The sequence below is a fragment of the Denticeps clupeoides genome, chromosome 5 (genome assembly GCF_900700375.1).
Source record: "Denticeps clupeoides chromosome 5, fDenClu1.1, whole genome shotgun sequence".
NCBI lineage: Eukaryota > Metazoa > Chordata > Actinopteri > Clupeiformes > Denticipitidae > Denticeps > Denticeps clupeoides.
In genome coordinates this window covers 25404445-25416957 of record NC_041711.1, presented here as the reverse complement: position 1 = coordinate 25416957, position 12513 = coordinate 25404445, and the positions used below count along the sequence as shown (strand labels likewise).

The 12513-nt window shown below is 47.0% G+C and overlaps 1 protein-coding gene across 2 annotated transcripts in view; it reads right to left on the bottom strand.

Moving 5' to 3' along the window:
* cicb (capicua transcriptional repressor b) overlaps nt 1–12017 on the bottom strand; it is a 30316-nt gene extending 18299 nt beyond the window's left edge. For both annotated transcript variants that reach the window (XM_028981645.1, XM_028981646.1), the window contains exons 1-2: nt 11810–12017; nt 3237–7316 (exon numbers count right to left, since the gene is read on the bottom strand). In XM_028981645.1, coding sequence (XP_028837478.1) covers nt 3237–7149 — 3913 coding nt within the window. In that variant the 5' untranslated portion in view covers nt 7150–7316; nt 11810–12017. The remainder of the gene's footprint in view (nt 1–3236; nt 7317–11809) is intronic.
* Between the last annotated feature and the right edge of the window lie 496 nt (nt 12018–12513).

The following is a 12513-nucleotide window of genomic DNA, read 5'->3' as shown; positions in this document are numbered from 1 at the left end:
TTTGCTTTGGCAAACAATAGTTTTTGGTGTAATATGACAGGCAAACTTGCTCTTTCACTCTTTTTATTTTACACACACACACACACACACACACACACACACACACACGCACCCTTAAACATAAAATACATTCTTTCTCACTATTTTATTTTTAATCTCCCCCTGGCTTGCACATGTTTTCATCCTTGTCATCTGTCAGTTCCTCTCATCCTGTGTCAGCCTTGGTAAACATTTTCAAAACTTCAAAAAAGCTCGACCATCTGATCAACGATTTACATGTACAGCCCATACACATGCACACACTCTCCTTCAGATCTCAGATCTTAGCAGAGTTCTTCTGAACCCTGCTCAGTGCAAAGCGAACCCTGTCCTCACGACGCAAGGAGCGTGTTTGCATGCAAGTTAATGAGGGCTGCAGTCAGTATTACTGAAATGTTTCTGGGTGAGAAAGAGAGCAAGAAAAATATGTGTGTGTAAGAGAGAGAGAGAGATAGAATTTCATAACACATTACATACATAATGTATGTACATACATACATAAGTCAAAATATGTTCAAGATAATGATGAAAAAATATGAACGTTTTAGTGTGGTTGAGGGTCAAGGTTAAGCCAGAACATTTAGCCTTTTTTCAGGATTTCAAGAATTGTATGTTAAAATATTTCACATTTCAAGTCTGTCTTTATTTGCTTATTTTTTCTGATATTTAAGTGCAAACCAATAATGTAGCCCATAACCTCTACAGCCAAAACATTATTCCTCCCTGAATCTGGTAGATGACAAATCTAGAGACTTTCATTGTGGCTTAGAATAGGTATTTGACTTGATCATAGACATCCAGGCAATGGTAAAAATAAGAGATAAGTGGCGTTTCTATTCCAAGCACTGCAGAATTCACATTAAGAGTTTACGTTTTATTCATTCTAATTAACTTCAAACCTAAAATGTCTCTCTCCTGAATCTCTGACTGAGGGAAATGGTTTAGCCTATATGAGCTAAATAAATGGGTGAAAACACATTGCACAACATTCCAGCTAGTGTCCATAAAAAGATTACATAAAAATGCATGTGCAAATATTACATTAATATTTCAATGATCAACTACAGCAAAAGTCATAGACAACTAAAATAATATTATATTATTATTATATCATATACCATTTCTTAATTCACTAATTTAAACGTTTGTCAAATTAAAACATGTTTTTATTTAAAATTGTCCATATATTTCAATGCAGTGAAAATTCTGTATAAGGAATTTTACAATGGTTTCTGACGTCTGTAAAATATACAGGGAATCTTGGCTTTATTATGTTTTTTCTAGCTTAATGCCACATGGTAGCAGTTGTAGTAGCAGACCTCACTGTTCATAACCTGCGTCAGTCCTGCCCTTTTGCAAAAAACATGTCTGGGCAGACCTCTCTGTCCCTCTCTCTCTGTCTTTCTCTCTCTTCACAAACACAGGCCTTTGATTAAATTAAAGCTCACACAAGCACACCATTCTCAACACACATGTGACCAGCTGCAGAGCAAAGGCCATGACTTATCCTAATCCCGCATGACACTAAAAATACGCGTTATAAGCTGCAGAGGACAAGACACCTTATGTTTATTCGCCTTAATGCAAACATATTTGTGTACACACAAAAACACATGCACATGCAATGCACCAACACAACACGTGCAAACAGGTAATATTTGGCCTTTTTGTATGTGTTGTGAGTGAGATATCAGTGTGGTTCATTGAGAGCATGAGCATGGACGGCACAGTGCAATCCCACACAGGAGAGCAAAAGCACAGCTGAACGCATCACACACCCACACTCACTCTGTCCCTCAGTGCCACAAACACACACACAATGCAATGCAATGCAATCCCACAACTGCTTCTGTATGAATACAAATATACACTCACATGTGCATGGAGACACACACTAAATCTGCCTACGACAGCCCTCCTAAAATGTCACGCAGCCACACATGCAAACACACACTCTCAACTCAGAATGCGTCATTGATGAGCACGGGTGAATTATTGCCCAGAGGAGGGCCATTCATGCTAGTCAACCTCCACTCCAACACACCCCGAACACACACGCACACTACCCCCAATCGTACACAAAATCAAAAGAACCCACCAAATGCAGCAATGTAGTATCTTCACACAGTATCATCACACAATGTAAAAATGTGTGTTATGTGCATGTATGTGTTATATTTATTTATTATTATACACTCAAAAAACAAGTAGACATCTTGATGTTTCTCCAGAGTAAACTTGGCTAAAGAGATAGAGTATTGTACATTTTCATGCTTCAAGCAGCCAGCACATTACAGTCATTTTTGCACAAACATTCTTCTGCTAAGTCTGGAGTTACCTCCATCTAATATTATTAATTCTCATGTGCAAACCCTCTCAAGTCCTAAAATATACTTTTCATCCCCCTTTCAACCCATCCATTCTTTTTTTCCATTCAGAGGGCTTTCCTGCTCTGTATATCTTTACAAATGCACCCACAGACTGGGAATGAAAGCAGAGCTCTCCGACTACGCACAACCCTCACTTCCGGAATATCTGCTTGCCATGGGAATTTTGATAGTTCCCAGGTGAAAAAATGAAGAAAAAAAGGCCATTTTGTGTGTATTTATACAAAAAAGGTAGTAAATATGTGGTATGGTATTAATAACCTAAACACCACTCCATGGTTCCAGCAGCCACAGTGACATATAGTAATAATACAGCAAAAGTAAACAAAAAAGTTTAGAATTTATCTCAATGGAGAAAGAAATTTTGAACGTTGCAATAGCTTTTGAATGAAAATAGACGGCGGTACAACTAATGGCTCCTTAATGTGGTGTCGCAGAAATGAATTCTGCATAAATGATCATTTAAAGAATCTTGATGCTTCGGGTTCCTACAAAGACAGATGAGTGGAGAGTACTACATGGCTCCTTTCTCAGACTGCTGATATCACTTACAGTAGATTCATCATCTGACCAATTCATCACATAGCTGGATATGAGTGGCCTTATATTAGACTTTCACAGGGCCAACAGCAATGTTTTTAAGCCTTAACCAGAACTAATAAGATCTATTGTAGGCACCTGCAGTCACATTAAAAAACTAATATAACAGGATTGCAAGCACTTTATTGGTGCACTATGTTAATAGAATAAAATCATCAGAAAAAATCATTATATTTTAACAAAGATATTTTAACAAACATTTACACTTACCTGTGCCAGGTCGTCCCATGATGATGTCCTTTCGTGGAGCTGGATGGAGGCTCTCAGCTGGTAATATAAGTGGCAGCAGGGCTGTGGGAGTGGGGTGGCATGGCACTGGCTGCTGCAAGGGTCCATCCCTGTCCTTGCAGTCACCATCTCCCGAACGAACAAGGGCAGAACCAGAAATAGGGGTGGCCACAGAAATACAAGTGAGGGCAGCATTAGATTGGGTAGCGAGGCCAGATGGAGTAGGATTTAAAAGGGATGGTGAGGAAGAGACCAGAACCAGAGTTGGCGTCGGACTTTGAAGAAGAACTGCACCATTGTTCACCGCAGCAGCGTTTATTGGCACAGGGACCTGCAGCACTGCCCCTGCCTGAATCGAGGCATGGCCACCTTCTATAGAGGATGGTGTGCTTCCAGACACAGCTCGAGCCAGGGGTCTTTCCGTAAACTTGGCCAATGGCACCTCAGGGTTCCTCACAATAACTGGGGAGTCTCGCAAAGGCTGCTGGAAAACTGGGATAACTCTACGGGAGTTCGAATCTGTTAGAACGGGTGATGGGGGAGTGGCAGACACCAGCATGGGAGGAGGGGAGTTGGTCGAAGAGGAAGGGGGTCGGCTTGAGGGCGTGGCCACCCCTCTGGGGCAAGAGTGTGTGGGCGTGTGAACTTGTGCCTGCGGTGAAAGCACCCGGAATGTTCTGGTATCTCCTTGCTCCTGCTCTGGCTTGGCATAGTCCTGCATAACAGGTGGAGGTGGTGGTGGGGCGTCTGGCTTCCGCTTGCTGGGGCTCATTGGAACTGTGAAAGGCAAGCTGGTGTGGAAGGAGGGCTGCATCCCAGATGGGTGGCGCTCTCGCTCTGAGCCCAACTTTGGGGTCCCACTACCAGCTGTGCCACTCGGGTGGCGGTGGCGACGGGGATGGGCAAGGACAGGTGAGGCAGTTATGGGGCTGAAGTTGGCTGGCCGGAACCCAAAAAGCGGAGATGGTGAGGGCGAAGGAGTCTGTGAGAAGGGTGACTGATTGGACACTGGTGAGAAAGAGGGTGTTCCAGAGTGGGAGCTCCCCAGGGACACCAGCATAGTGGCTGCCTCGCACTCGTCAAAGTCAAAGCGTGAAGAAAAGTCTGATAATGGCAAGAGAAGACGAGAGGCTCGGCCTCCGCTGGTCTCACTGCTGTCCCGTGATGTCTCATCCCAGTCAAATTCACTGCTGGCACGTCCTCGCAGGTCTGAAGGGGTTGCCGTCCCTGAGCTGCTCCCTCTCTCCCTTTCCACCCCTCCAGCTGCTGTGGCATTGGCCGCTCCCTCCAATTCTTTGGTGCGCATAGAGAGGTGGCGTGAGCAGTACCCGCGGCGCTGTGACTCCTTCATGCAGCCATCACGAGAGCAGAGTCGCCGCCACTGCTTCCCATTGAATTTCTTGCGAATGCCATTGGGTGTGCACACCACATCACCCTTTTTGTACTTTTGTTGAGCAGCAGAAAGTGGGGTGCGGGACCGTGAGGAAGAGCCAGAGGATGGTGCAGAGCCCACTGCCCCTGGAATGGGTGTAGAAGTCTGAGAAGGGGTTGGGGTTTCCTCCACTGGGGTGAGGGGTGTCCCTGTAGAGCTGACTGAAGGTGTGATTGAGGAGGACATGTGATTAGGTGTTACCACACACCTCTCACTTCCTAAAAAAGCTGGTGAAGCAGAAGGCTGTGAGTTGGTTAGATGATGGTTTGAGGTCAAATGGTGGGATCCCAGCGGAGTCCCTACTTCTTGCACTGAAGACACAGGGCTAGAGTAGCTAGTAGGGTTTGAGAGTATGTGCCTGTGCTGGGGTGACCCTATAGCTGCTGTTTTTGGTCCTGCGATTGGGGCCCCCACATCAGCAGCATCCTGCAGGGGCCCCATACTGAGCCTCAAAACCTCCATGTCCTCATCTGGAGTGTGTGTCTGCTTCCTTTCTTGGTCACCGTGTTGCTCCTTTGCTGCCTTACTTCCCTCTCTTTCTACAGATATACTAAGTGCACTGCTGGAAAGCAAGGTTGATGAGGAGGTTGTGTTCCCATAGCAATGTCCCATAACCACACCTCCAATGGGTGGGTACCCAGCATAGGCCATTCTAGACACTCCTGCTCCTCCCAATGCCATTCCAATACTGAGCTGGCACACTTCCCTTTCCACCTCCATCTCCTCTCGTCGCTCCCTCTCCTCTCTCTCACGCTCATACACCCTCTCTTTCCCATCTCCATCCAGCTGTTCTGGCAGCTCCCAGGGTGGGATGAGGAGACGCAAGCTCTGACGGGACACCCAGACAGCTAAATTTCCGCCAGCCTCAACCTCCTCCTGCTCCTTTTCTTCACTTCCCTTCTTCTTGTCCTCATCTATATCCTGGCATAGCACCACCCTGTAAGGACAGGCCACCGCCGGGTGGGAATCCACCTGCGAAATAATTCCCTCTCTGTACAGTGGTGGATCGTTAGAATCTCTTCTTCCATAAGGCACACACACTCTTGTCCCTGGGGTAATGGACCCAGTACCTGGTGGAGGGGCATCAAGAACTAGATCCACCAGCTCACACCCATTCTCGTGGTCCACTGTTGCAGCATCGAAGGGGTACCAAAGTATCTCATCCTCCCCCATGAGTTGCACCCCCACACTAAACTGCTCAGCCCTCCGAACAATACCAGGACAGAACACAGGCAACAGAGTACCCACTGACTCCTCATTCACCGAATTCTCCTCTTTTCCACTTGCTCTGTCTCTTTTCCTCTGTCGGCAACGGGCCAGCACCCTCTGGTTCTTCAGCCCCTTGGCTAGAACATCAGCAAGTACCCCAGACAGAGGAGTACCATCCTTACGAAGGTGGGGGCTGGAATTATTATGAGACGGCTGAAAATGGGTGCTTGAAAAGAGGGGGCTACACTCTGTATTACTGGGGCTGCGTTCAGCTGGGGGCAAGCCAAGGGGTTCTGAGGTTTCCAGATCTCCTGAGTGCTCACTGGCTGTGTCAGTTGAAGAGGAACGTATTGAATTAGGGGTGTTCTGCCCTATCCTATTATGTTCTCCATCCACTGCCTTCCGTTCTTGCCCAAATCTTCCAGAGTTCCCTCTGCCTCTTTCGTTGTCTCCTCTATCCTTAATGGTGCTGTCTGAATGACTCTCAGTGGCCTTTTCACCACTGTTGGTGCTGGTGCTTTTAGTACTACTGTGGTAGTTGCTGTTAAGCATGGTAGAGGCAAGGATGGGGCTAAGGTTTGAGGTAGTGATTAGGGTTGGGGCTGTGGCATTGGCTGCACAGTGCTGCTCATACATGTATTTCTTCTTAGGCACCCTGGCTTTGAAGGTGGCTGTCTTGCGACTGGAGTGAGTGTTGGGGCTGTGGTTAGTAGACATGTTGTTGGTTAGGTCAGCACTGTAGGTACTGATGGTGTTTGTGGTGTTAATGTTGTTGTTGATGGTATTTGCATTGTTTATGGCATTTAAGTTGTGGCTGTTAGTGGTGTTTGCATTGTTAAGGACTTGATGTTGGGCATTTGTGATGCTGTTATTGCTAATGACCGTTTTTGAGCTTTTGCTATTGGTTAAGACAGCATTTGTGCTGTTTACATAATTTGCATTGTTCACACGCTTTCCTCCTCTGCCAACATCCTCTGTCTTCCCACCCTCCTCCGCCCGTCCTCGTACCACCTCTTTTGGCCCCTTCCATGCAGAGCTCTTAATGGGCTCTGAGTGATGGCTTTCTGACCTGGGTGGGGTCTGCTTCCTGGATGAAGGGGTAGGAGTTAAAGACTGTAACTCTCCTTCATGGTTATCCCTGAGTTTCTCTTTCCTGTTCCCTGCAGGGTTGGAGTCCACTGCTGCCCGTCTCTTGCTCCCTTTGGCCCTGGTAGCTGGAGGAGAGCGTGCCGCCTGCTTCTTAGGATGCTTCATCTTTTTTGTAATTCCTTTTTTGTCTACTTTTCAGTTTTGTATAGTGCATTCGTGGTACTGTTAATTATTTTCTCTCCAGCTTTTCTTTTTTACATATGTCTTCAGTGTTTATTTTTGTTTGTTCATATTCCTTGTTTCTGTCCTTTTTCTTCTTCCCTTTCAGTAGCCTGAGAAAGAAAAAGAAACATTTGTTACTGCCATCATGACACTGCAATCAGAGATGATGTCATACCTGAATGTGTGCATTAAGGGAAACAGCAAAGAGATTAACACGCAACCAGGGCTCTAAGTGGGAAAGTGCATTCATGTCTGCAAAAAGCAGTGGGATCAAAACCACAGTGAATACATTTTCAGAAGTCAATATGTGCCTGACTTTTCCCTAACACACACACACACACACACACACACATCCCATGTATATGTATAACTTGGATATCACAAATGCATTTCATTACTCGGTGCAGCATAAATTCAAATACATTTTAAACCTCAGTGTTAAAGTGCTCTAAGATGAAAAGTACAAATATATGTGCAAAACTAAATGCAATGTATTCCAAAACAGCATTTGTTATAATTCACCAAGCTATTTCAACAAAGAAATTGTGTCCATCAAGAAAATAATCTGCTGCTTTTAAGGGTATATTTATAGGTATAATGCATACATTTAATCAACTGGGCATTAAAAAATTCTGTAGGTCAATGGTCATCTGACCTTCCTTCCCCCCTCATGACACACACACACACACACACACACACACTATTAGACGATAATTCTTTCCTTCAAATTCCTTACTTCTGTGTATTATACACAGATTCCACATTTCTTAATTACTAATACATAATGAACTGATTTGAAAATGTAAAAGAATGCAGTACAATCACTGCAGCTAATACTATACTTACAGTACAGGAAATTTTATATTTTGATGTATTTTTATTTCAAAAACACATAATAATCAATTTCACGCATAGCTTTATGACTCGGATATAAAATATACTAAATTACCATAAGTATATACTTGAAAGCAAAATTTGCTAGCAAACTCAAAGCTTATAATTCAAAGCTCTTAAACTGTGTCAGTCAAGAAATTCACTCTTGGATTTTGCAGTCTGAACACAATACTTTATAAACCTATCAATTATGAGTTATACAATTATAATCACTTCTAAAAAGTGATCGGTAAAGAGGATTAGAGTGGAGGGCAGGATATGGTGATAATGATTTATACTGAAACGACTGCTTCTCCGGGCTACATCACTGCCAATGCACCATCCTTTTATTTTGTCTTTAAAGACACACGTAAAAAGAAATGCTGCACAGTCATATCTGCTACGTCATGCTTGCAAGGTTTTCTCTTTTTACTCTCGTAATGCAGCATGGGTTAAAGTGTCAAGGTGAAGGTGGACAGCAGCTGGCACGATTACACGAGCTCTTACTCGACTGTCCACAAAAAGAGGGCGCAGACCCACATCAGAAAAACAAGACACATGGGAAAGGTGGATGGGGTGCTTAGGTGTGGTGCGTTGTGTGTGTTTGTGTGGCCGTGAACTCTCCGTTTGCCATGTAGAGTCGCAGGGAAATTCCACACTCCCTCAACATGTCCAGATTCTCCTTCACGTCCTCCTCTCCCACCTACCCACCCGCACTCTTAAGGGAAGCAGAGGGTGGCGGAAAAAAAAATAATAATCTGGCGCAGTGTAATAAAATTGCGAGGAATTAAAAACCTGGCACACAGTCAGATGCATCTGCAAAAGTGGAAGAAAAAAAATCTGCATAAATACACACTCACTCATCTACAAGCTCGCACCGAAGCTCCCAGCCTGTGTCACGGGAGAGAGGAGCACAGCGCGAATTCTTCGGACCTCCGTTCCTTGACCGTGGCAGAAGTGTTTATTTAACAAAGCTGTTGCATCACATCCTGTCCTTCCTCCACGTTTGTTATGATCGTTTCAAAATTCGTGACATTGCCGTCATGTCCTCACTTTGATCTCTTTCTCACTGCCGCTCTGTCTAACTCACGATTTAAAATGGACAGGAATGGCCTTTGCTGGTTTACAAATCATTCACATTATGAATAATTAGCAGTTAAGTATGTGGGGGGGCGGTGGCTGAGATGTGTGGCGGTCTGAGACCTGGAAAATGGCACGAGAAATCGACGGCATCCGGCCTAAACCCTAAGTCTAAGTATTGTGCCGCTGCGAGGGAGACCAAGCCTCGGCTGCTGAGCTGAAAACTGCGTTCGGTCACGGCGTCGCCGTGAAAATGTGCCTGTCTTGACGCACTCGGGGGGAAAAAAAACTTCACAACGGCCATATGGACATGTTACAACCACGTGAGGTTCACATCGGCTGACAGAAAGCTGCGTTTGAAGCCTGTGGGCAAGCCCAGCCATACACCAGGGCCGAGGTCTTTAAATAAACGCATGCATACACACACACACACACACACACACACACACAGGTGTAGTCAGAGGTACCTCGCACATAGAGATGAATAGAGGAAAAAAAAGAAGAAGAAGAGAAAGAACACGCACTCCCCCACCACGCGTTCGCTGCGGCACAGGTTACGATCTAAAGTCGGACTTCTCCAGACTTATTTAGAAGGACTTCAGCCTGGCATTCATCAAAATCCCTGTGTACAGCAGAAAGGAACGCTTTCGCTGAACGGCCACGACCGATTCGTTCAAACAAGGACATTTCACTCGGACGACTTAACACAGCGCGTCACATCGACAATGGAAAGGAGAATAATTAAAAAACGTTTTTTTGTGGTTTTAACCTTAAAAAAACCAGAAGAAAATGTATTTATTTATTTGTTTGTTTTAATGGATGTGATCACTGCTCAGAATTAAAAAAAAAAAAACCTAATCTTCGAAGGTCAAAAGAATTGTGGTAATAACACAGATGTAAAGTTCACCCGATCGTGCCTTTTTGCAACCTACAGCGCATGTTAAGCATGTTTATTTGAAAGTTACATAACATCAAATTTGCAGTAAACAGGCCGCATCACAAAGTAAACACATTTGGGAGGAAAAAGAACGAAAGATGCCGCAACACACACACACACACACACACACACACACCTGCGACACGGCCCAGATGACAGTGCAGGGAACCCCGAAGTCAGCGCCCATCCGATCTACAGCGGCATTCCGTCCAGTGACACGGCATGCCGACATGCCAGGCCCAGCGCACCCGGCGAGGGGGATCCTGCTGCCTGTGTGACGACGCACCCCGGACCGAAGCTCCGAGGCGAGCGAGCGTGTGTGAGGACGAACACACCTCCCCCCCCCCGGGTTCCAGTGCGTTAGGCCGTGCGCAGGTCACACTGCAGGTTAACAAAACAAAACGCGTGGGCCACGACATGCCGAGGGAGTGCGGGGGCTCCGGTGGCGGCCCTTACGTCGTCTCCACGCCACACTCTATAGCCGGGGTTAGAGTTTCACCTCCTAACTGGGTCACACGGGACCACAAACACTGACACACATGAAACAGCAAAATGCTTAAGAGGCCAGAGCTCACGCACTCACACCGGAGTCCAGGCACCGCGCTGGCACAACGGCCGTCTTGCACATGAGTAGCTGTGGAGTAGCTGTCGGTGGGGGTCAAGCGACAGGAGGATCGGGCAGGGGAGGTGACACCAGGGCTGCCACTCGACTGACATATTTGTACAGTGCGAAGGAGCGCGTGGGAAAAGGGGTTTCTTAACAATGCAGGCATACGTCCTGGTGCCATGATGCAGACTTGCACTAATAATAGCAGCATGCATGCATTTTAGGAGGAACGTTGCCGTGCAATACTTAACACATGAGCACACAAGTCTATGAAAAACAGAACGCGTCCTGTTGCAAATGATTGACGCGCTTAATGATCATGCATTCGTTGAAATAAAAACAAACAAGCAAATGCTTGGTTGCCCCCCCCCCCCCCCCGCTGCCAGTTCGATAAGTTCGCGCGGTGCGACCGCAGTTGGACTGACCGTGACAAGCGTGGGGACCAGGCAGGATGCCGTGGCGTCGGTGACAGTCGGGGCTCGTAGTTCTACCGGCAAAAGAAGCCAAGACGCGCAGGCCTCCCTACGCGGGTCCGCAAAAAGGCGCAACTCGGCCTCGTAATCGCCGCGATGCAAACAGCGCGTCCCTGTGATCGCATGGAGGCGGATCGAAACGTCGCGCAGCCGTCGCGCAGCGAGCGTGCACAGGACGTAGTAACTGCCCACCCACCGTTGCACGTTATAGAAGCCGCCGTCGTGTCAGCAGCAGTGGTATTAGTAGTAGTAGTAGTAGTAATAGTAGTAGTAGTAGTAGTAGTAGTAGTAATAGTAGTAATAGTAGTAGTAGTAGCAGCAGCGCAGCAGGCACCCCCTGCGCCACGGCTTTACGATCCTCTCTGTGCGCCACCTGAGCGCTTCTGCAGAAGTTGCGTAAAGTCGGGCTCGCTGTCGAGTAGCGCCAACAAAACCCCAGAAAAGTAACTTTCGGCGGCGTTACTGGGGATCGGGCGAAGTTTTGGAGGGCGCGCCTCGGCGCGATAAAATACGCGGAGACTCCGTCGTTGCGCGCGCAATCGGTGACGGGAAGAAAAACAACAACAAGCAGCTGCAATAAAAAAGTGACAGTTACGAGGCGACCTCGAGCTGGACGCAGCGGACCAAACTCACCGCCGGACTGCGAGCCTTCGGCGGGCGGCGGCGCGACACTGCGGACGAGAGCCGCCGGGGCCGTCGCTTCGCCTCCGCTCCGGTGAACGCCTCGCCGCTCCACGCCAACTCGGGCGGAGATGAAAAAACTCTCGCGGTCCCCCTCTCCACTACAGTCACAAAATGGTGAATGAACCACTAACAGCTGGTCCGTCCGGCCAATCGCAGCTCTCTGACAGGTACAGTAGCCTATAGGCTCGCTGGTGTAAAATGAGGGGCGTGGCCTGCTGTCAAAGTGCGCCGGATTGGCGTGCGGTCTGTCCAATCCCGGTGGGGAATTAGCCAGACCGGTCGTTGGTGCGAAAGTTACAGTATCCAATTGGAGCCCTGGGAACCATAGGAACAGGCTGTGGGCGGGTAGGGGGCGGGGCCGTGCCCGCGCTGCCCAATAGCAAGGCGCACAGGTCCCACGTCCCTAAATAACGGGACATTACTAATGGTAACCATCCCGGTCTCAACCAGGTCTCTCTCAAAGATTTTTTTAAAATCTTATTTTCGCCAGGAGGTTTGCGGGTGAACAAGGGAAGCGTTAAAAAAATAAAGTTTTAGAGAAATTAAGTTTCACGCGGGGAAACTGCGCCAAACCAGAAGCGCACACGATGCTCATCCCTCCTTTCACCTTTCCCCACTCTTCCTCTCTTTTCTCTCAGCAACAGACCCTCACC